The sequence below is a fragment of the Spea bombifrons genome, chromosome 10, assembly GCF_027358695.1.
Source record: "Spea bombifrons isolate aSpeBom1 chromosome 10, aSpeBom1.2.pri, whole genome shotgun sequence".
NCBI lineage: Eukaryota > Metazoa > Chordata > Amphibia > Anura > Pelobatidae > Spea > Spea bombifrons.
Window position 1 is genome coordinate 7,232,113 of NC_071096.1, and position 25,605 is coordinate 7,257,717.

A 25,605-nucleotide genomic window follows, 5' to 3' on the forward strand; every position below is an offset into this window, starting at 1 on the left:
GCATGTGTACGTGTGTGGGGATGTGTATAAAGTGATAGATAGCATGTGTACGTGTGTGGGGATGGGTATAAAGTGATAGATAGCATGTGTACGTGTGCGGGTATGTGTATAAAGTGATAGATAGCATGTGTACGTGTGTGGGGATGTGTATAAAGTGATAGACAGCATGTGTACGTGTGCGGGGATGGGTATAAAGTGATAGACAGCATGTGTACGTGTGCGGGGATGTGTATAAAGTGATAGATAGCATGTGTACGTGTGTGGGGATGGGTATAAAGTGATAGATAGCATGTGTACGTGTGTGGGGATGGGTATAAAGTGATAGATAGCATGTGTACGTGTGCGGGTATGTGTATAAAGTGATAGATAGCATGTGTACGTGTGCGGGGATGGGTATAAAGTGATAGACAGCATGTGTACGTGTATAAAGTGATTAAAATTCCAATTAGACATTTCTTTTGTTTCTAACAATTGCCTATGAAGAATATACCTCTTGTGTAATACTTCACCTCTTGTTTCCGTAATTCGAATTGTTATGTTATGTATTACTTGTTATGTCCTGTTTACTCATTGTGCAGCGCTACGGAATATGACGGCGCCATATAAAACAATAAATAATAATAGAGACCATAACGCTCCATGATGGGATTCATTTACCGTTATCAGCTCTGACATTCACTCAGGTAGAAAAGTCTTTGGCTGAACCCCTGGCCGGCTAAGACGCTGCCGACTGCAACTTTGAAGGCTAACGGATCCTGGGGGCTCTGTCTATCTATCTACATACATATATAACGCGTACATATATAACATTCAGACAGAAACGTTTATTTCTGCTAAGTTTTTCTTTAGTAATGACAAATGTCTGTTTTATTACAGAGACGCAACCAACGTTTCCGGCTGCTTTGTACGCAGCGTCTAGGAATCACATAAATCAAAGGGCTTTACTTTTTTATGTTTTTAATAAAAATGTCCCCGGATTTAATTTTATAATTTTATAAATCTGTTTAGTGAAGCATAGTTAGCTTTGTGCAATTTCTAACATAATAATAGGTTTTGCTGGTCCCAGAGAAGATGCCTACCAGCGGGCCAACGTTTATAGAGTAAAAGTTATGGCGGACAGCTTAGGGATACCCGGCAGGTTGTGTTTGATTAGAAGTCACTTACCGATAGGCATGAACGGCTGTGAGGGCTGGCTGGGAAGCGACATTCCGATGGAGTTCACGGCGAAAATGCGTACTTCGTACATAACCCCCTCAATCATCCGCCGGGACTCGTAGCTCAGCTCCTTCACCAAGTCGTAGTTCAGCCGCATCCAGCGGTAACTCTTCTTTTTCTTTCTCTCCAAGATGTAACCTGCAGGTGGGATGAGAAACGGCCGGAATCGTCTTTTAATGGGAGATAAAAGGCATTTGGCCCATCGAGTCTGCCATTTTTTTTGATACGTGCTGTAGGACCCCAAGCCTTGCTTGGTCGTTGGTCGTGTCTTACGCTAAGCGTAACCTTACGTCTATCTAGGATGAACCCGAACAAGAAATAGATGGCACTTACCCAGAATTGGTTGTCCTCCATCATACTTTGGTGGGTCCCACTGGACAGTGCAGTAATCCTCTCCAATATTCGAAATGCGGGGAGCCTCTGGTGGATCTGGGGCCTCTTTAAAAAGGAAAGAATGACCAAGTCAACGTCAACCTCAATAAAATCCCTTCACTCAACCGTAGACTAATTTATTCATTATTATATCAATTACCAATCTCTAATTATTAATACAGTACATACTAGCTGTTCCAAAAAATATTTTTTGAGGACCTTTATCATAAATAACTCAAGCCACCCCTGTCCCACCGATACCATTCAGTAGGCTCTCCATGACGTACCGATAACCTTTACGGTGATGTTGGCTTTGTCCTCTCCAGCTGGATTCTTGACCACAACGTTATATACCCCCTCGTCCTGCTTCTCTGCCCCTTCAATGATGAACACGCAATGGTCCGCATGCGTCTCCACGCGGACTCTGCCATCAGTCTCCGAAAGTATCTGAAGGGACAAAACCACATTTACTTAAAAATGTCAAATTATTTGAATCATGTGACATCCGGTGAATCTGCGACTTCAGAGATGAGCGTCGGTTAAGTGCTATAACGTGATTTTTTTCATGTAAATGCAGCTTAGAACTTTGGAAATCAAACAGAAACGGCTTAATAGATCAAAGAGCTGATTATCTGATAAAGAATGGAAAGTCAGAATGAAATAATAGAAATATTATAAAATCTTCATCCCAGATTTATAGGTGGGAGGTGAAAATGAAAATGTTTCAGGAGAACTGCCATGTCCTCAAGGAATAATTAAGAATAATAAGTAAGAATTTGGGATAAATTAGATGAATATCAAATGGAAGATGGGCCCTTCGACATTAAAAGCGCGTTGGTTTTTCATGGAACTTGGCCGGTCAATAAAGTGTCTGCTCCATACCTAAGGATGGTCCGGCCGTCGTATGATCTCCGGGTTACCGTCGTACCCAATAAAGTTTATATTCATCCCGGGAATAGAAGAGACTTTCATCTCCTTTGAGTTCTCCATGATAAAGTTCATATTTCATTTGTTCCCATCCCTGTCACCATCAGATAACGGCCCGCGGTTATCATCGTGTCACAGTTTCCGAGTTACGAGTCGCTGCTATAAATGTGTTTGTGTCTGAGATGTAACCTCTAGTTACTCATTCAGCTCATTCAGTACATTCAAGAACTTCTTCCTACTTTACAACCAGGAGGACCAGCTGTTGGGACGCGATATATTCACTAAAAACAATACTAAGGAAGAGGTCAGGATCATACTTGGAGACTCTCGGCGTTTGCCCCTAAGTCTCAGGGTTTTTGCCCCAATCTGTAGATGACTCTTTCCTATTCTATCCCGCTGTGATCATATATAAGACTCCCAGATGGTGCTTTTGCTACCAGTATGTTATGAGTAAAAAGAAAAATATATTCTCAGAAAAGCCAAGGAACGGTGGAACAAATAGGGTCCAATTGATGTGTAATGAAATAATAGTCGTCAGTGCAATAAGAAACTCTTAAAATAAACCCAAATTATACCTCCAATTTATTTTCTAATGCTTGGATAAACTAAAACCAAGAAATAAAAAAAAAACAAATCGTTCTTAGCGGAATTGACGCACTCGTTTGGAAGGTCCCCAAATTGGGCTGATGTCTACAGAGCCCCCCCGATCCTCCGGCTCACAAAGAAATGATCATTAATTATTTGGAATTGAGGGTTTTATGAACGTTCTAAAGGCTTCGTAATCGTTATGTGTTTAATACGTCAGCGTCCATCCTCTGGCCTATTCTATTTATTGCATTCTCATTCCTTGGTGGCTTGTATGCTCGTCACAGTTATTGTTTTTTCTTTGAACCCTTGTGAAGCGCCACCTTCGTTGCAGAACTTTATCTACTTGGTGTTCCCCCGAAAACAAATGCTTAATAGAATAATTAGCTTATGCCTTTATTTGTTACTTGAAATAAAAAAGGATGACACATTCAGCCCATAATACCCATAAGACAACCAAAAACATTTATTTTCACCCCGGAACTCCCCTTCGGCTGGGCCCAAACGTTTAATCGAGGAGGTTGCATGTCAGGGGAGTGATGTTAGGCTGGACGTGATCACGCGAGGGGTGGTTCACACGTGGTATAAGTATAAGTGTCCACACGTTACCTGATGGGGAATGAAACTACCGACTTACATCGACTTCATCTGACACATCCTCGGGGTCAGAAGCAGGCCTGATCAGAGGCTGCTGAAACACCTATTTGTGGAAATTCAATAACAGGGAATATGAAGGAATGAAGGTGGGTGGAATTTACACAAATCCGGCAAAGCTGCTTCCAAACAGCCGACCCAACTCAACCTCTCCGGTCTTCTGGATAAAGGTCTACCTAACCATGGATGAACTGCTCCTCCTCAAAGGACAAACAAGAAACAAAACAGTTCTTCCTTCCAAAGGAGCCTTATTTTGGACTTTTATCCAAATACCCATGAAGTCTAGGCATGTTAGTATGACTATGTATACCTATTATTTCAACTTCCAGAGGTCAAGGGTTTGCAGTGTTAGTAGGTCAACCTCTCTGGTCTCCTGGATAAAGGTCTACCTAACGATGTATGAACTGCTCCTCCTCAAAAGACAAGAAGCAAAAAAGTTCTTCCTTCCAAAGGGATTCCCGTGGGACACCATGGGGCCTTATTTTGGACTTTTATCCAAATGGCCATGAAGTCTAGGCATGTTAGTATGACTATGTATACTATTTATTTCACCTTCCGGAGGTCAAGGGTTTATAGTGTTAGTAGGTCAACGTCTCCGGTCTTTACGACTCAACGTATTGCACTGCTGCGTGTTACAGTTTGTAAGCAGAAATTAGAGAAAAAATATAATGAAGGTGAAGGGGTCATGTGATAGAGGTCATGTTGTTTGAGAATGTAAAGGAAATTGTCATTACACATTAGATTTTACGATGTTAGAAAACACGGCCTACCTTATCCCCCTTGCTCCACACCACGGTGGGTGCCGGATCTCCAGTGATGGGGACATCGAGACGCAACTTATTGCCGGCAACAACAATGATGGTGTCGACATTCTGGGAGAGGCAGTCCAATTTAATCTTCGGTGGCTCTGTGAGGACAAAACGGGCAGAGACAGTGAGCGGGCGAGATTTTGCCCGAAATTAAACAAAATCCACAAACATAAAGGTCTCTCATGGTGCAAAACAGATGACCTTCAACTGATGTGAGACAAGTATGTGAAGAAAAAGCACATATGAAGAACACGGATAAACATTGGAGATACATATATTAATAAGCGTTAATCATTTGACACAGAATACCAGAACAAAAGCAATTCGAAACAAGGAAAGTCGCGTTTCTGTACATAAGCAGGAGGGTTCTCGGGGGTTCTGGATGTCTCAATCCCGTTTGCTGTCACGCAACCATGAGGGTGACCCCTATGAACCCCTTGGATGCACGTTATGGTTTACATGGGCACACATGATCGCTGATCACAATACCTTGTCGTGGAACAAAGTCAATCTTCACCTCTGGAGAGAAAAGAGAAAGATCACCAGGTGAGTGTTTTTGGCCACATGCAGTCACGGATCTTTATTCATCCGAAATTGGGTTAGATTGTAAAAACAAGGATAGACAGAATCTAACGGCAGATCGGACTCATTCGGCCCGTCCAGTCTGCCCATTCGTCTTAGATTTAGGAGCCAAATGCCTATCCCGTGCATGTGTAAATTCCTTTATTGCATTAACCTCTTACGCTTTTGCCGGGAGGGTCTTCTGCCCTCTCAATAAAGTAAGAAGGTATTACTTTATAAATTAACGTTCTCAAAAGGTCAACAGTTCTTCATGAATTAAAGCTGACGGAGCCGACAACCTCTCAGCGTTGGGCTGTGGGCACTACTACTGCCACCTAGTGGTAAATGTATGATAACCATAGACATCCTCACACACTACATCAGCTTTACTTCTTCTTTCCTTCTCTATTAGTTTGTACAATCAGGGGATACAATGTGTTATATGAGATGTGCACTTAGAATGAGAGCTTTATTTCAGTGAAGCTGCATTTTTATTGAACGTAATCCCACAGTGACCTCGGCCCTCCCATCCATTAATGGAGAACGGTGATGAAGACTCACCCATAAAGTGTAGTTTTGCAGAGAGGTTGAAAGCAAATCCATTGGGAATGAAGGAATAATCCCCCTCATCTGAAGGCACCACGTTGTCAATGGTCAGTTTGTGGGTCCTGAAATGAAGGTATAATTAGGGGGGGGGCATGAACTGAACCCCAGGACACAATAAAACACAACAGGCCAGCCGCTGGGACCTCATTTTATTCGGCATCTGAGAAGGAATGGAGCTCATGTTTTCCTTTGAATGATGTTTTATGGGAGTTTGGAATTAAAATAAAATACGTTCCATGAAGCCAAGCTATTTGTGGCAGAAATATTGGCCTCCTAAAGACCAGAGTGTGAACTATTTACCAGGAAATAAATGCTGTCGAGAGAGTTGACCCACTTGCTTAACACTGAAATCTTTGGAAGGCTTTAGGAAAATGAGTTGAGTTATGATGTCATGAAAAGCAACAGCTCATATGTGGCTACAGAAGGACTATAAAGCTCTCTATCCAATGGCCGTAGTAGAATCCCTGAAGTCGTCTGGAGAGCCACCAGCTGGCGGCCCTCCTACAGAGAGTAACGTAAAACATCTGGAAGCTCTGAATAACTAATAATAATGACCTTCCGATGTGTGAAACCTTGATCCTGTCATTAGGAATCACTTCCTTCCCGTTTTTCACCCAGATTCCCGTGACCGTCTCATCAGACACCTCGCACTTGAAGACAGCTTGTTCCTTGGCTTTCACCGTCAAATCAGCCACATCCTGCAGGATCTCCAGCTTCTTCTCTGCGGAGGGAGAGAGGAGACGTTACATAAGGGACGCCCGCCAAACCAAAACCCGCACCGAGAGCCCATATCCCTTACACGTCTGAGCTGAGAGAGGATACAAGTCAACGAGGAACTGAATCCAATAATAACACAGAGGACCATGTCAACTAATTAAAAAAATTAAAATCATTATTTCTGCTGTAAAGAGTCCGTCCTATGTCTTGTCTTATATTCAGGAGCCATACGCCTGTCCTATGCATGTTTACATTCCTTCACTGTATTGACGTCTACCACTTCTACTGGGGGACCATTCCACTTATCTACAAACCTCTCAGTGCAACACTCGAAGTCTGCTAAAATGTCTTCTGAACCATAAAAATTAGAGAGTGGATAAAATGAATTATTTGTTAAGTAGAGAACCCTAAATCGCCAGGTTCTTGTATACGTTCAGTTGTCTGAGGGTTCTTGCACCTGGCTTCTTGGCCACCGCTGAGTTCCTGCTGGGAGCCCAGTTAAATTATTTGCTGAGCTAAGGAACAGATGAACGTAGAGTGTCAGCAGCTCAGAATATCACTCATTTAACCTTTTAGGTGCGTTACTCATCTCTCTGGCACTCAGAGGTCTTTGCGGGAGTCTGTCTGAGAACCAAGTGACAGGGCCAGGCCTTCTTCAGACGCCACGGAGGGAGCCTACAAATAACCTTTCACTAGTCCCTGCATGTCATTGTTCAGCCGCTGACCAACGTGACACGGAGAGGAGGATGCTGCCAGAACTAAAACATATATACTGGTATCGAGTTTCAACACAGGTGGGCAACGAGTTAGTAAGTGAGGGCACTTTACTGACTTTGGTAGGTTTTCAGGGACGTAACACTCTAGTTTATTGTCTGATTTAGGATGATTAACTGCCTCGTTGTGTTTTAGATATATATTATTTGTGTGGCTACAGTCGCAACAGATATCCAGAGAGGCCAAATGTATTTATTTGACATTTAATTTATAATGTAACGGTGGTGTCCCAAAAACATCAAGTCCTTGAGTGGCCACTTGAACATCTGATGGAGCCCTATGGTCAGATCTGATGGTTATTATAGAGAGAAGGAGGCGCAGGGACACGATTCTTGGTGTGTAATTGGTGGCAGCAGTGGGATCCAAGTCACTAGTGGAGAGATATCATCACCCTGAATCCGGAGCTGGCTCTCTGATCGCATTGACCGAGGGTGACGGGATACAACGTTACGCCCGCAGCTCTTGGTTTACTTACCCTGCACCATGAGCTCCGCCACAGACTCTCCGCCATTGGTCTTGACGATGTAGTGGCCGCTGTCTTCTATGGTTGACTCGTTGATAATCAAGTAATGCTTTTTGCCATCTTTTTTGAAACGATACTTGAAGGTCTCCTCCCTGGTCAGTTCTACCCCATCTTTTTCCCTGTAAAAAAAATCACATTTCTATCACTTTTGGAAGCCCTGGAGCGCGCTGTGAATCCTGAGATTTGACTGCATTTCTTTGATGACATCACAATTTACTTTAAGGGGGGCGTGAAATTTTAATTGTCCGCAGAATTCAACCCGTATCGCCTCTCTCTCTCTCCTCTCTGCGAGGTTCTATATCTCTCCGCAAGAGACGGACATAGCCGTATTTCCTCATCCAGCCAAAAAAGGCTGCCTGAACCAATCAACAACAAGCAGCAACTCAACAATAGGGAGAAAGAACTTAATTAACTGGGGAGGAATAATCAAGCTGATCCTGATTTTCCCATGGAGAAACCCTCATAAGATATATATAAAAGTACAAAGGACTATGTGTAACGAATAACACAAGTAAAAGGGGCCGCGCTGACCCTTTGCAAGCCTGTACGATGGCGCAGACTGAGTCAATGACTGATGTCTGGTAATTACAACTTGTGAATACCCCCCGACCAAGGTGACTTTTGCTGGGAAATGTGCGTTTAGTCCGACACAGCATTTAACACCCCGTCCGTACGTCTAATGGGGGCCGATCACATTTTAGCAGCTATGCGGTGACATCGTTAAAAAGGCACCCGCGGGTTCTCACGTTTGTAGCGAGCGAGCCGATACGCGACTCCGCACCGGCGTGCTATTTTAAAAGCTGAAACCTATCCTCGGACTGAGTTACACGGCCCGCCGCAGGAACGGGTCTGTCAAAATGCCAGGACTTCATTTGAAACCCTGCGGGACTCATGCTGTGTGTGTTTGCGCATGGTTTAAAAAAAAAAAAAAAAAAAGTCCTGCGGCAGCTTAAATACTTGTAATTAAAGGAGAGCGATTGTAAAAATGGCTGGAGCGGAGAGACTCCTGTTTCAGAGAGGATGGGGGGTCAGGGAGAGCGTGGCGGAGGTGGAGGGGAGGCATATTGTCAGTAGGAACGTCCGTACGGATGGAAACGAGCTCATTAGCAACCGAAAAAGGTCATCCTGCGTCGGTTTATTAATATAGACGTTTGCAAAGCCCTGGGGGGGGTACGGTCGGCACCCCATTATTTTCACTGGCCAGATAATTATTCCGCTTATTGTTAAATGTGAGATAAAATCATAATAATCATGTATTGCTTAATAATAATAATAATAATAATGAAATATTAATAATAATAAAATATTAATATTAATAATAATAAACAATATATATTATTATTATTATTATTATTATTATTATTATTGCAGTTTAATTTTTAGCTTCACATTTTTCAGCTCTTAAATTGAAAAGCCGTAGCCAGAATCTGAGCAAAATTTCAACGCACTTATTGGTCTCCTCCTGGGCTACCGGAGCGGGGCGCGCATGTTTGCAGCAGTTTATGGCAGCTCCCCCATACGGCATAACAGAAAATGACAGAGATCGCGCTGCCCCGTCTTGTTACTCTCCGGCTATTTCGGTTAGATTTTTGCCGTGTATTTAAGTTACAGCTCAGTATCCTTGTCTTGTGCTGATGAAGGGGTCCGACACATGGAAAAACAGTATGGAGCCTCCCCACCCTCCAGGGACAGAAATAATACGTGACTCACTGACTACGTGGATTTAGAGATCACATCTGCAAGAGCAGAAGGTAAAAAAAAAAACGCCTCTGGCCTGAAATCCCTAACTTTTACTGCTTAATAGATCCTCGTTACAGGGCAACCTGCGCGACCCCCTACACAGATCACTTCTACCATATCCAACTCAAGGAGTGAGGGCTGTGACCACGTCTGGATTGACTTGCTGGACCTGGTGCTCCAATTCACCCAAAAGCCCAGCCGTGGTCATCCCTTGGCTGGCGTTGGCTGTTTCCTTCTCCTTAATTAATTTCCTAGGTGATCTGACCCCCCCCATTACATTAGATTGTAAGCCTGAGCTCATCGTACGTCTTACCATTTAACCTGCGCTCCTTCTTCTGAGACCTCGCACATAAACTCCACTCTCTCTCCCACCATCACCACCTGGTCCTCCAAGGACTTGAGGATCTGAATGGGAGGCTCTGCAAGAAAAATCATGAATATCTTAGGAGGGAAAAAACTTTAGAAGAACAACCTATCAGTGCCTACTTTTGTGTCACATGACAATTAAGAGTTCCCATATGATCGACGCAGAAGCCTTTACACCAAAAGCTCCAGTTTACAGGTGATCTCGTTGGTATGTTGGCGTCAATCCACCAGAAAGATTAAAAAACATACCTTATATCTATTACATCTAAAAACAGGTTTAATGCCTAGTTTAGCTTTAATAATTAATGTCCCATTAAGGACCAAATTACCAAAATATGGAAGCGACTCATATTGCCCTAAAGCCACAAAATTCCACCAAAACGTACCTTTTACGAAAAGCTCGGTGAAGCATTTCTCATCTCCGATGACACACTGATAGGCGGCGTCGTCTGCCAGGGAGCAATGGTTGATGGTCAGTATCCGCTTGTTCCCAATGCTCTCAAAGATGTACCTAGAAGATGCATGGAAAAGCCAAGAGAGAGTGCTTAGAGCTGTGCCAGTGTCACGGTTTGTCACGTATCATGGATCGGATGACGTGTCAGCGGCTTGGCCAGCGCTGCCGGTTATCTGAAGATGATATAAGTGAATACGTATAGACATATATCTCGGGATCTTCACATAACCTTCTGGAGAACCTGAAGTGCGTCGGCTGCCACCTTCACCACTTTTGGAAGGAGATGAGTTATCGGACGCAGAAATGTCAAATAAAGTGGTTATGAGGAGAGCCTTGAGTACTTTCTCACCCTCGGCATGTACCTTCGTAGCTCATTAACAAGTCCAAAAAGGACACTTAGCAATCCGATTTCTGGCACGTATGGACTTGCTTATTAGTAGCAAGTCTGCCAAGAACATCATTTGCATCGGTTTTAGTGCTTGTGGCGCGTTATCGCTGCCAGGGTCAAGGTTCTTCAGTTTCACCGAGTGTTTAAACACATAAAAGCCGGTCGCCAGATCGTTTACTTGAAATCAATAAATTACACCTGTGGCTAGGAATAATTCGTAGAGTGGAATTTTCATGGAATTTCAAAGTAGCGATGGCCTTGTCTATAGATAAGATTGATGTATAATGCACCACGCTGGTACATTCAGTCCACAGGCACCATTCTATATCTTCATTAAGCCATTAATGGAACCATTACCATTACCATACTATGGAAAACTTCAGCATAAACGCTCAATGTTCTAAGAATTTCTTACATTCTCGGTGTATTTGTACACATTGTGTTTTCTCCTGGTTAGTCTGATCTCAGTTCTCTGTTACAGGTAAATCCGGGGTTAATTATGGCACATTTTTTTATAAATATACATTTTACAAAAGAAAGTCAACCTCGATGGTTCCATAGAACTGTACCCAAGCATTGTGTGGATGGCAATACTCCAGTAAGCCCCCAATAAACTTTGTTAGTAACCTCTCATAGGGTGAACCGCGTGTGAATGGCGGCAACTTCATGCAGAATCTAAGACAACTTACTTGCTGAAGGATCCGGATGGAAATTCAAACAAAAAGTGACATCACGGAATGAGTCAGAAGCATGAGAAGGGAGAAGGAAAGACACAATAAATAAACTGGTGGCAACATCAAAACCCGAGCGATAGACTACTGTGTAAGAGTTCTGGGGGTGGTGGAATCTATACAGGGGATCATTTTAAACTATAAGACCCCGTCGTAAGATCATATTGTACGCCCCATTATAAGAATCCATCATTAAGATTTAGAAATGGTTGATTTCTATTCAAAGGTTCTCCTCATATATACCTCTCCTGCTCCATAAACCTGGTGGAGTCCTGGTGACTTTTTTTGTAGTTACATTGTTACTGTCGCAGGTTGCTCTGCGTTTGCCCCATTCTATCCTCTTTTACCTGCCACTGACACGGATCTCTTGCCCGTTCTTCAGCCACTTGACTTCAGCATCTGGGTTGGCCACTTCCACGACCATCTTCATCTTCTGACCTTTGTCCACTTGGTACGCAGGGTCCAGCTTCTTCAGGAAGGCTAAGGGACAGAAAATGTTTAGGGAGACAAAATCCTAAACGTACACCAGAATAAAGAGCTGCATTTGTTTGGTCTGATGTCTTAACCCCTTAAGGACAATGGGCGGTCCCTAAACCCATTGAAAACTATGCATTTTGAGCCCGTACATGTACGGGCTTTGTCATTAAGGGGTTAAGTGTCTCCCCATTGTAATGAAACAGATATAGAGCCTACGTCAACAGATAGGGATCAATAAAAAGCATATTCCTGAGGGAATTCTGCCAATTTCATCCATCCAAAGACCACACTTATACCTATTCACGATTAATAGATTTTATGTTCTATGTTTTATGTAGCCAAGGACATTGTTGTCTATCTCCTGCCGCTTGGTGGCACTTGGTCTCACCTGTGCTCTTCTTCTCCTCCTTCTTCATCTTCTTGAGCCGTTTCAGAAGTCCTCGGAGGTCAGTGATCCCGTACTGGAAGGCAATTTTCTCGTATTCAGAAGGGGGTGCATTGCGAAGAATCTCCCAGACGTCAACATCCACGGTTTGCTCCTGCTTCACCTCATTACTGATGGGGAAGGGGGGAAAAAATCAACTGACAGTCAAGGTGGCTCCCTCCTGGAATGGCCTCCAGGAGTAGAGAGATATCATGTAAACAAATGAATTGTGAGATCTTAGATAATCTGACAGTATAACCCCCAAAAGAATAGCGGCCAGTTAAAAATAGCTATTGGGTCATCTTTAACCCATTATTATTTAGTCTGAAAAGTGAAAATATATCTTAGACCAATTCAGCCAACTTATTAGAAGGGGAACTTTCTTCTTCTTCTTCAACACAAAGAAGGCAATTCCTATGTCCATCTGATCCCATGTCTTCAGTTCACAGAAATCATGAGATCTTTGCTCTTTATAGTAAATCACACGCAGTACCAAAAAAAGCTGCGTTTACTATGAATACGAGTATATCCTGAAACAACAGCCGTCGTCACTCACAACACCGATTGGAAATTCCATCTTTCTTTGCTGGTCAGCGAAGGCTGATAGCATTGATCAGACGCCTCTCTAGTCTCTCTCTTCACTTTCTTTCAATCGCTGCCTTTCCATTTGTATTTCTGTCTCCGTTTTACTCTCATTGTCTTTATAGCTGTCTCTTTATCATCCTCTATTCCGGTCTCTGGACCCTAAATCACTCGTCCCCCTACCCCTATCTTCTGTTTTTTGACTCTTTGTCTCTCTGCCTCCTTTCCTCGTCTCTGTAACTGTCTTTAAACCCTTTTGTAATTAGTAATCAGTATCTTTGTGCCCTTTTCTAATGTTTTAATTCGTTTTTTTCCCACACCTCTCCCCACCCTCTACTTCTGCTTTTCTTTAACCTTTTCACTCTTTATTTCTTTTGTTCTATTCTATTCAGCATGTCTTTTTTACTTTCTGTCTTGAGGTACCAGAGTGTAGTCTTCACTTCAATAAGTAACTTCATTTTCTTATATCTATTTTTTCTACCCGCCTCTTGTCTTTAAAGATTACATTTTATTTATTTATGATTTTTGTAGCTTTAGAAGAAAAGAAAATATCCATAAGTCACTTAAAAAAAAGACTCTCTAGATGCGTTATTACGTATTGCGTAACAGTAGTGACCGGTAAAAGGATCCTTTGGACTCGGTAAACTTGTTCGACTAACATTCATGATCAGTTCTTAGGATAAGAGGCGAAGAAGGAGGAATGCGAAGATTCCAGAAATGTGCAGAGGAAGAATGAATGCTCGTTAAGTCGTCTACGTCAACCACAGACCCAAACATGGACGCCAACGGGTTACGGGGGGGCTTTGGTCTCTAGGTATCTGTAGAAAAGGGCTCTGTTTTGAACGTCCCTGGTGTGGTTCCCCTTAGTCATTGAGAAATGTCGGGAATACCATGGGAATCTTACCGATTTACGGAGCGCAGGAAACTGCTGGACTTGCAACGAGGCATTCAGAAAAGCATGCATCGGAGACAGCACCCACGTCACCGGGGGCAAGAGACAGTACGACACGTCAGAGCAAGGCAATCGTCAGAGCCACGGTGACTCGCCAGAGGCAAGGCAAAGAGGTGCAAAGAAATGAAGACATGAGGCATGCAGCAGAATGGACACTTTACTGCTCCAAGACATGCAAGACACAGAGAACCGCAACCCAACAACGCTGCGGACACACAAGCTGGCCATGCGCGAAAAATCATCTATAGAATGGACGAGAGAAGTGATCGGCGGTGACCAGAAGCGTGCAGATGATGCAGATATTTCTCTAAAGCACATGAATTTCAAGAAAAGGGAAGAGAAAGTGAACAACGGGCTCAAAAAGCCATTCTAAGACTAACATTCCAGAACCGGAAGATGTGATGCTTTTCAAACAACAGATTATAGAGATTACATTCAAATTAAAGCAATGGACCCACTGATTATACCTCATATCTATAGATAATGTAATATATATATAAATATAATATATATATATAAAATATATAATACAATACACTATAATATATAGTATATTATATATAATATATAATATAATACACTATAATCATATTATATATCTATCTCTATAGATAGATAGATAGATAGATAGATAGATAGATAGATAGATAGATAGATAGATAGATAGATAGATAGATAGATAGATAATATGATTACAGTGTATTATATATATTAATTTGGAGTGTATAACGGGAATGTAGCCATTGGCTTAGCTGCTCCCACACTTTTAGAAGTTGTCCTTAAGCTTTATTATTACTTTAAAACAAAAAACAAGCTTCGTGGACAGTGTGGTTATTATTATTACTCACAGAATTACACGACAAGCTGGATGGAAAATTCCGATACTATAAGTCACGGGGGGCGACTGAGCAGCGCTGGCACTTTAAGGCCAGCTGCCCCCAAAGGACATAAGAGCAGCCGCCGGCTGGATACATGCAGCCACACGTTATGTACCCAGCCGGTGGACTCACGCCGCGCACCTGATCTGCTTCCGGAGTGGCTGTACCGGTAAGTATGTGGCCCTATCGACCACCTGGCCAGCAGACATTAGCCCAGTGCGCCAGGTAACCGGTCCAGACCTGGATAACTGTGTGTTAACAGACGCCCCTTGTTGTGCCTTTTCCTCCCTTTTCTGTGACACATTAAATATTACGTTATTCCTTATTTTTAGAATTACTAGAAAATCCTCTCGATGACAATACATCCCGGAGCCAATCGACACAATTGATTCTAGGGGGTCATTTCCTAAAAGAATGTATTTTTTTAGACAATTTTGTTTATAAACACATTACTCTTGTTTATAAACACACTGCTGTTACTTTTAGGCCCGTAGAACCCTGCGATACCCTCACACCCTGCAAACATTCCGAGCTCATAGAAAATATCATTTTCTGTATCTTCTGAAAGTTAAAGTTATGGCAAACTGATTTATACCGTACCCCGTAAGCGATCAGGAATCCACTGCTTAAAATGCAAAGGCAGCACTTTCTGGGTAGTTCCTCTTTCTGTGATACATTTTAGTAAATTCCCCATATTTTGCCATTTTTTAACAATCTTGCGCTTATTACAGAACCCTCAGCACTGTGTGCTTTTTTACAGGCCCTTTCTAAAGGGTAAACGCGCTCTCGCCCCGCTTTAAACACTAGCAGTCACCACCCAGGCCGCGCTGTCCCTTTTAAACATGGATCGGAAATTCCATCTTTCTTTGCTGCGCAGGCAACCGAGAGATGATGGATATATTTAAAAAACAGATGAGGGTGGGTTAAATTTAGCAGTGACTCCCTGTCTTCAGCGTTCCTCTATCCCATTCCCAACATGGGTGTCAGCTGTCATCTCAAAGAAAGGTGCCCTTCTTTTCAAGAGGGAGAGACAGCTGCGTTGCGTGCAATATCTGCCTCTTTGTCATCTGTATATTGGGTGCAGTGGACATTCTGCGAATGAATGAGCTACAGGATCACCAGGAACTCATTCACTCCACATATAAATGATGAATTATAAGGTAGAACAGGAGCATCGCTACTTCACTGGCGGCATTCGCTAAGCGGTAGACAGTCTGAGCTATTGTGTTATTAAGCCCGGCTGGAAGCGTCAGTAAGTGTCACACATGCATGAAGACATGCGGAACTCGATTAACTTACTCTCTGTGAGACAGGAAGGACAGAGAAAAGAAAAAAGACGATTAAATAGTGTTAGCATATTCACATGGAAGGACTAGGAGCAGAGAACTTCTGGTTTCGCGGAGATGTTGAGAGGCATTAGAGAAGTAGATGCAGCAAGCAGAAAGCACAAGGAAGAGGTGCAGCAAGCAGTAGGGAAGAGCGCGGCGGACGAACGCAGGGAGCTCCGTGTGAGACGAACGAGGGACGAACGCACAAAGCCCCACACAAGACAGATGCGGGACGAAATGCTGCGAGCACTGAATGAAGTCACTGAGGCAGCGAGAAGCATAAGAGAGACGCGCATGAGATGCGGCTGCAGCAAGCGGCAGAAGAGACGCACGATGGAACAGCTGCGACCAGCGGCACAAGAGAGAGAGCAACGAAGAACAGATGCAGAAAGCGGCATAGGAGAATGACGGAGACGGTGCGGCAAAATAAGAGTGCCTGATGTTTATGGTTACTGGCAGTGTATGGGTCAAGGGAGCGCAAGGGAGGGTCAATGCGGCAAGCAGTGACAGGGCACTGGGTAGGAAAGGGAAGCAGTGTAGGAGCGCTGTGCACAGAGGACATACAGTGTAAAGCACCGGGTATAGGAAAGATACGGGAAGAAGTGTAGGAGCACTGTGCACAGAGGATATACAGTGTAAAGCACTGGGTATAGGAAACATACGGGAAGCAGTGTAGGAGCGCTGTGCACAGAGGATATACAGTGTAAAGCACCGGGTATAGGAAAGATACGGGAAGCAGTGTAGGAGCGCTGTGCACAGAGGATATACAGTGTAAAGCACCGGGTATAGGAAATATATACGGGATGCACTGTAGGAGCGCTGTGCACAGAGGATATACAGTGTAAAGCACTGGGTATAGGAAAGATACGGGAAGCAGTGTAGGAGCGCTGTGCACAGAGGATATACAGTGTAAAGCACCGGGTATAGGAAAGATACGGGACGCAGTGTAGGAGCGCTGTGCACAGAGGATATACAGTGTAAAGCACTGGGTATAGGAAGGATACGGGAAGCAGTGTAGGAGCGCTGTGCACAGAGGATATACAGTGTAAAGCACCGGGTATAGGAAAGATACGGGACGCAGTGTAGGGGCGCTGTGCACAGAGGATATACAGTGTAAAGCACTGGGTATATAGTCGGTGTATACAGGGGTATATAATTGAAGCAGGGTAAGAGCACAAGTAAAAGCACTTGATGCGGCGGAAATCCAGGATTATATCACTGGGCGCAGCGTGATACAGAAAACAACGTAACAACGGAGACTTTCCAGACACGACGACAGGGGCAGGAGCCGAAGGTCCAAACACTTTTCACGGGAGAAAGCAAATGGCGCTCATGCCTGACTAAAGCGGGTGAAGGGAACGGCACATAGATTGTAGATTTGGGGTCCATATACAATACATGTAAATAGAACACGGCCCTGAGAGGAGGCATCGGGTACAAAGCACACACAGCGCGGCGGGAGAGCGAGCGCGGCGCAGGCAGGGAGCAGCGTACGATCACTGGATATAGCTTTAGGGTAAGCAGCGTGAAAGCACTGGGTTTGATGGCGATATTCAGGGAACGCAGAGATATATAAAGCAGAATAACAGCACTAAACCAACACATTGAGACGCTAACGAGATGTCTCGCAGAAATGTGACGCGTTGGCTGGGTATGGGGGGTCCGGCCATGTAACAGTATTTGTGTAAGGGTTAATCAAACAGCGAAAAGAATATAATGGGGCACAGTAATTATCGGAGGGGATAAGAACATTCTAGATGAATGGAATGAGGACAGTTATCCCAAAGCTTAATGGGGATGGCGGGATTAGGGGGTCATCCAGAATAGTTTACCAGGGCTTTGTCTGCCCGGGCTGCTCCCGGCAGTCTGGATGCAATCGATACGGTAGACATGGAAAGGATGTATTAACGAATTGTTGGTACGGGGGCCGTGTAAGAGGCCGTGTAAGAGTGCCCAGAGTGCCGCAGCTGTCATGATAAAGGTTATGGGATTACGGAGAGCTTTGTAAAATAACCGCATGTACTGTAGTGATGATATCTAGATGAATGCGAGTGTTCTTGCTATGTGGAGAATACTGAATAGAATCCAAGAACGTGCCCTCCAGAGACGTGAATCCATGCCTCGTTTTGGGAAGCCATCCAAAAACCGCACACAATATCTCCACGGGGCAGCTATCCAAAGCATCCTAAAACTTGGTCTATTTGCAGATCCCCCAGGACTATATTTTATATGCTAAGTGTCAAGGTTTGTAGAGAATGCTATCAAGAACTTAAGGGGTTCTATGTGCGGAGGAGCTATCTAGAGCTATCTAGAACGGTGCAATTATCAAGAGCAGAGGAAAAGTATCGGTGCGATGAAGATGTCCACAATGCTACGTGTGTTTCCGCCAGGCCATCACAGCCCGGAATGCTAGTTTTGGGGAGAACTTTTTGAAAATATAAAATGGATAGGTGCGGTGAACGTTTTCTAGGAAAATTTAGGAATTTGGGGGTTTGGGGGGGTGTTCTGGAGCACTGCTGCCCAAAAGGCATAAGGAAGGAACATCTAAGGAAGGTGTGAGGATGCTGCATGCGGAGAGGAGGATCTTGGACAATAAACTAAAAGAAGGTCTACAGAAATGTAAGAGAGAAGAGTCTAGTGATTTAAGGCAAAGTAAAGTTGGTGGGTGCGTTCAAGTGTTTCTAGAGCAATGTAAAAATTCCGGTATGGGTAAAGCGGCAATGAGTCGCGTCGGTTGTTGGGCTCTTAGATGTTGGGGTTCCTAAAAACCACCTTTGTTCTCACCTCTTTTTTAACAGAGCACTGAAGTCCAGTTCTCCTGCTTCATCTGTGCCGTCCCCACTGCGGAGAGAGAGGGGTATTCAGAGTATAACAAACAAAGACAGATGTATTAGATCCCTTGAACACTTCCACTATATGCTAGCATATAAAAGAACCTGAAAACGAGTTGTTATTATGGACATTAACAATTATACATGGCAACCACTTAGAATATATCTACCAATAGCTCAACTTTAGAAGAGTATTTGCAAAGAAGCGTGCCTCCAACATACCTATACTCAGCTTCGGGCAAATACAAGACAGTGTATATAATATATCTAATTATATATATAAATATATATATATATATATATAAATGTATATAATGTAATTGGACATCTCAACAAGAAGGACATTAATGAGCAGAGCATAAAACATGGTCTACGAGTTGAGCTCAGAACTTTAAGATATCTCTGATGTGTTGTCTGGCACTTGCTATTAAAATTGTTGAAACATTAACACAAGACAGTTCTTCCTTAATCAAGAGATAGCTCTGCGTTTATCCATCCAAGGGACCTGAAACCTACAGGGACATAGAGAAAAGGTAAAGCGACACTCAAGACACGAAATGTGAACGTTTTCAGAATTTAGCTATATATTGAGATTACGAGCTGGAGGAACCTAAGTATCTTCAGGGAAACACGACTCTATGGTGAGAGATGTAACGTGAACAGCTTGACGCTGGAAGTGCAATAAATTCCGTGCCGCGGGTGCAACGCAGACTTGGCTGGACCAGGTGTGGATACGGAAGCTCCTGAGAGGGCGTGCGGGGTGTGCGGGGAAACGTGGGACATCACAGACACTCTACTTTATGTTCTTACCAGTTTACATTAAGTGAATAGGTGCCCGTGTAGAAGTGACTCAAAGAATATCACACACACACATAACAATCCCAGAATTAAGTTGTATGGAAAGTCTGAGGGGTCAACCAGAACTTTCTCCAGCAACTTTCCTGAAGAAGGAATTCTGGAAGTGTAAGGTTTGCTCAGCATCGTCCAGTCCTCCCAATGATGCTGCAAAAGCGTTCCTCCTAAACACTTCCTGATACAACTTCGCTCCCGCGTCGCCTAATACATGGGTTTTTAGAATGCAGTTACAGGGGTTTGTTGAGGAGCCAAAGTTTGTATAAGTATAGCCAGGTGGCCCGTGATGTCTAATGCTTTGCCCCACCAGTAAAACGGTCATCACTTAAGAGTTTATTCATGAAATCATGACTTTAAAGGCGAGTTGTAACACGTCAACTCGACAGCTTCACTATTCTTAATAAAGGGCCAACAACAATAAGCTTCTCCTGCAAGTAGGGCTCAGTTGGTCTTCACAACCCAAAGTGAGTCTAGTGAAGCCGTTCTTCCCCACGAGAATCCAAAGGTTGGGTTCCTTGGATAACCAGATTCATCTGGAAGGCTGCTGCTGTCTAATCTAATCCTGATATTCAATATCGGGCATCTAAAGACCCAATGAAACATCGGCTAGAGCCGTATGTTGAGGTTCTGCAGGATGTTGTATTCTTTGTGGCTGCATCAGGAGGAAGATCATTGGGAGGTTCTGGATGAATTGCTAGAGCAACGCTTAGCTACCTTGCAATTGATATCCTTCTTTTCGATCCTCCCATTATGCTCCTGAATGTTTTTATAGACAGACATTTTAGCGAGTTGCCCTCTCGCTGACATTTTATCAATGCATCCTGACATCATTCAGAATTCCTACAACATGAGTCCGTGAAAAGACAACAACAATTGGCACAATCTTACACACTGGGGGCTGGATATATGTATCCAGATGTAACGTTTTTATGCTCATGTAGCATATTCAGCCGGTGGCTGCACACTACAGCACCCAATCTGTAGCTAAAGCAGTAGATCGGGTGAGTGCGGGGTGATGTTGGCCATCGGGCGCTTGTCGATATGCCACATGGCCAGTCTGGGCCTGGGGTCCTGGACCTGCCCAGTTATGTAAGTCTTGGAAAAGAACTTGGATTAGGAGGTAGCAGAAAGTACTGCATGTTTTTTTTTTAAAAAAATATGTATTTTTAATGTTCTTGTTCTAAATATTAAAATTTCACTTTTATTACATTTTCAGCTATAAAAAAATCTCTAGTTTTTAATACTTAAAATGACCACCAAAAAAAGAAACGCATATGAAATACTTACGTGCGCCTGAAAGCGGAGCGAATATCGATGTCTCCGGTGTTTGTGGCTTCTGCAGAGATAATAGTATAAAGACGAATTATTAAAAGTAAGCAGTACGCAGCGAAACATTTTAATGATGTTAGCCGTGTATCTAGAATGAATTGATCATTGAGCCAAATATTCCGCGGGGTATTCTGTAATCGCCATGCATTTCGCGAGGCCAGCACAGTCCGTCCATCGTGCAGGAGATGCTGGAACTGAGCCTTCATAATGTATCGTGAGCTGGAATAATCAAGTCTTCCACAAACTTCTGGATTAGTGAATAGAGCCCTAATCGGCAAGTGCCATATGGATCCATACCGTTGAGCCTCATTGCCCATTATGCAAACCATGAATGGACATCATACTCCACTTTTTGGTGGAGAAACTTGACCCATAAGATGATGAGAGTTTCAGAACCATCGGGGTGAGCGGGTTCCCTACTGATCCGGATCTGGATGAACTCCAGTAAATACTCTATCACCCCGAGCCCCGCTGGAAACACACTCACCGTTGACATTCAAGTTGAAATTACAGCTGTCAAACTTGTCCTTGGTGGACACTTCGCACCTGTATCCTCCAGCATAGGTAGTTTTGGCTTTGATGATGTGGATTTCATAGGTGTACACCTGGGAATAAACAGGAGAACGTGATTAGTAATCCTGGTTCTAAGCAAAATGTGGCATTCAGTATATGTAGATGTTTGAACATCTCTCTCTATGTATATGGAGAGATTTCCTCAGCCAGCCCTTAGCATACACAGGGCATCGGCTTTAATGGGTAACCTCGCGTCATAATTTCATGTCCTTGGAGGAATAGGTTGTATTATAGGGAATAATTATGCAAATTAAGATGAATAACCGTACATGCCAAGAAAAATGTAAAAATGTTTGATTTTTTCAAACTGGTTGTTTTTCCCCCAAACATGTTTGGTTGACACTTGGGTGTCATTCGTCACCTTGGTGTTGCGGTCATAGCTCTCCAGGATCTGAAGGTGCTTCCCAACTTTACTGGACAGGTCCATCCATTTGCCTTTAAACCATTTCACAACTGGTTTCTTCAGCAAGTTTGCACCAACCACTTTGGCTGTGAATTTGATGTTTTCCCCTGTTTCAGACAAAAAAAAGTATGATGTTCAATATGCTTGGAATCAAGTAAACTTTATATCCCACATACACATCATGGCACCATGGAAAACCCATGGAACTAAACATCTGTCCTCTTAATGATACTGACCAACAGTGACGTCTCCGTCCTTCGGTCTCTCGAGGAACAGCCCGATGTCGTCTTTAGGGGCTTCTGGCTGAGCTGGAGGAGCTAGAAATTGACAAATAAAGCGAAACTTTCATTACAACTTACTGTGACTACATATTTCTCTTGTGTCCATGCATCCCACTTGTGTTGTTTCCCAACTGGCGATGAATGTTCGATGTCTAGCTAGTGAAGTCTATCTTTACCAAATCCCCACCAAAGGTCTGCTCAGATCTATGTAACAGAACTGAAGAAAATTCCCAAACAGAAGTCAGAAGGGTTATAGCTAAATGAAGTTTAATGAGTAAATTGATGAGTTGTGAGATGTCCATGTTGGCCAACATCAGCTTACCCCCAGAGGTCGGAGGGTCTTTCTTTTCTCCATCAGGCGCTGACCCCTCAGGGGCAGGTGGAGCTGAGCTTTCAGGGGCAGGTGAAGCAGAGCTTTCTGAAGCAGGGGGTGCCGGAGCAGGAGCATCTTCAGACTTTTCTAAAGATATAAGTACCAAGAAATAAAAAATATTCACCTAAGGTTCATGACCTCAACCAAGCAGTGCCTCCTGAAATGGAATGCTCCACATACATGTTCTTACTCATATCCAGAAACCATCCATTGTGAGACATCCGTGTTACTTAAATCTAGGTACACTGTTGTGTATTCGTGCAAATAAACCATTCAGTCTGAAGCCTTTTTTTACGATAGGAGGAGTGAAGGACACTCACCTGGAGCTTTGACCTTCAGCTCAAACTTGACCTTTGAGGTCCCAGCAATGATCGCGTACACCACCTCATCCTCCGCAGCAGCGTTGTTGATGGTCAGCGAGTGGTTTTTACCCTCGGACTTGATGCTGAATTTATCACTTGGAGCGATGTCGGCGCCATTACTCTGCCATTTCACCTTAAGGCCGGGTTTCTCTGTTTCTGCCTCAAAGGTCACAGATCCGCCGACCTGAACCTCCGCAGACTTTGGCTTTTTGATGAAGGCTGTGAAAGTAAACAGATCGAAGCCATACTATTATCATAAGCATTATCTGCGCAGTAGACCAAGAAGGCGCAGTTGATTGATGAGTTGGGTATTCCACGTGCGGACTTTTGCCTCAAATAAATATATTTTATACCGTATACCACACGAAAACGGCACCCTACCCCCAATAAAATGTTGTTGTGTACATTGCCTTGGGTTGGATGCACACATTCTTTCTCTCGTAGTCAGTCGGTAGAGCCTACAAATGATCCAGTATAGTCTCACATCTCGACAGTCTTTATTATATTACATCATTGTTTCGAGAGGACGTACTCCATCGGGATTCGATGTTTTAAGTTCTACAGCCCGCTCTGTTAAACGACAGCGCCATTAGAGTGCAAAGTGCTTGTAAAAAGAGACCTAAAGATTATTGTGGCAACCATTTAAAATGAGCAGAGGAAGGGCGGCAGCTCCACCTGAAGATAAGAGTCAGTTATTTGCCGTATTGCTTAAAATATATGATGTCCGGAATTTGGGATTGAGGGGGGGGGGATTCATCTCATTGAAATCTGTACTTTTTGATGACATCATTTTTTACTTCAACAAATAAAGCTTGTGCTGACCATCTGATGCAGAGCTGTACACGGTCCGTCGTGCTGCTGGCTGTCTACACGTGTGCAGCTGTGTATGTGCCGCGTGACCGCCTCGCCGTATAACCTTCTTATATGACTTGTAACATTAGACGTGTATATCTGTCTCTTTCCCATTTTCTGCCTTTTTTTTTGCTCTCTTTCTGTGTGTCTCTTCCACAAGACCAGGGTGACCTGATTCCCCAAGCTTCAGAATATATATATATACAGTATGTATGTATATATATATATATATATATATATAATTATATATATATATATATGGAGCAGAGTAATAAAATAAATGGTAGCAGCATGTATACGTTTTTTTTGCTATATAATAAAATTAATCAAACCGATGCCGTCTATCCAGATTCCTGGGAAAAATCTAACCCCGCCAACGGAGCACCAAGGATTTTTAGTGAATCGAGTGTCTTAGTGTTATGTCCATGTTAAGGTTCACTACAACATGCGTGTGTGTGTGCAAATAGATATAGAACAATAGATTGTAAGCTCCTATGAGCAGGGCCCTCCTCACCTGTTGTTTCTATAAGTTGTTATGCTATATAATACTCGTTATGTCCTGTTAACCCATTGTACATCGCTATGGAATATGATGGCGCTATATAAAACAATAAATATTAATACAAATAATAATAATGCTGTATGTATTATTGAACTCCCCTTATAATAGCAAAGAAAAATAGTTGTATTCATTTGTTTTGAGAAGTCACAACAGAATAGTGGGACGCATCTATACATCTCTTACATCTGGTGTATTAAAAAAAACAGCTTACAGGAGAGAAGAAATCCATTCATTCCCACTCACGTACTTTTCTGAGTATTATGAATGAGTTTCTCCTGCAGAAACAGCTGAGCCGGCCCTGCATAATGCATAGTTAAATCAGAGAGATGACCTTCAAAAAGAGCTTGCCACATTATTTATGCCTGCGTTATTATTTCTGTAGGAGACTCTCACCGGGGGGGCTGCCCCTCACAATGTATAGGGAAGTCGGGGAGCTGAAATGCTCAACTACCCTGCAAAGTCCTATTTGAGCGAATAGACTCTGAAGACAACATATTGGCACGCAAAGTGTTAATTCAACATACTCGCACTCCAATAGTTAACGATGGAGTGAGATTAAGAAGACATTAAGAAAGCAGCCCTACATCTCTGTGCACAGGGACACTGAATGCTAGACACGCCGAACACACTGCACCCGTAACAATGTTCCAAGACAAGGGGGTTATTTGCGGAGCGACATTGTGGTGAAGAATGAAGAATTTAATCTCAGTCCATCATGAAGACCCTTATTTACCGGCCCTTTTCTCGGGAGAAACTCGCTTGCGGTGACCCACCATAATGCGTATTCAATGTAGCGAGACGATAAAAGATAACAAGGACGATCATCGCAAGGCTCAGACAAACAATATAACACTAAAGAGACAATAAAACACTAAATATTCTCTGGAGTTATTGTCATCGGACTTCCCAAGTCCCAATCTCACCTATGATGCTCAGATAAAGGTCTTGAGACCGCACTGCAGACCTCGGAAGCTACCTGTCTATAGCAGCAGAGGACAACCTGGTCCTTTGACCAGCCAAACATCTAAAACATGCACCCTGTGGGTACGACTGCCTGTTACGTAGACCTGAAGAATACGCTTTCTATAAACGAGCCCAAGTAGAGGGGAACCGACCCAATCCTG

The 25,605-nt window shown here is 43.3% G+C and overlaps 1 protein-coding gene across 1 annotated transcript in view; it reads right to left on the bottom strand.

Moving 5' to 3' along the window:
- Positions 1-25,605, bottom strand: part of MYBPC3 (myosin binding protein C3) — a 42,665-nt gene that overhangs the window by 16,547 nt on the left and 513 nt on the right. The window contains exons 2-21 of the mRNA XM_053449764.1: positions 23,026-23,286; positions 22,655-22,792; positions 22,288-22,368; positions 22,010-22,158; positions 21,563-21,680; positions 21,034-21,082; positions 18,848-18,904; positions 12,288-12,454; positions 11,770-11,902; positions 11,381-11,383; positions 10,236-10,360; positions 9,797-9,902; positions 7,696-7,862; positions 6,285-6,450; positions 5,685-5,791; positions 5,052-5,081; positions 4,524-4,660; positions 1,875-2,034; positions 1,549-1,653; positions 1,165-1,353 (exon numbers count right to left, since the gene is read on the bottom strand). Coding sequence (XP_053305739.1) covers positions 1,165-1,353; positions 1,549-1,653; positions 1,875-2,034; positions 4,524-4,660; positions 5,052-5,081; positions 5,685-5,791; positions 6,285-6,450; positions 7,696-7,862; positions 9,797-9,902; positions 10,236-10,360; positions 11,381-11,383; positions 11,770-11,902; positions 12,288-12,454; positions 18,848-18,904; positions 21,034-21,082; positions 21,563-21,680; positions 22,010-22,158; positions 22,288-22,368; positions 22,655-22,792; positions 23,026-23,286 — 2,448 coding nt within the window. The remainder of the gene's footprint in view (positions 1-1,164; positions 1,354-1,548; positions 1,654-1,874; positions 2,035-4,523; positions 4,661-5,051; positions 5,082-5,684; positions 5,792-6,284; positions 6,451-7,695; positions 7,863-9,796; positions 9,903-10,235; positions 10,361-11,380; positions 11,384-11,769; positions 11,903-12,287; positions 12,455-18,847; positions 18,905-21,033; positions 21,083-21,562; positions 21,681-22,009; positions 22,159-22,287; positions 22,369-22,654; positions 22,793-23,025; positions 23,287-25,605) is intronic.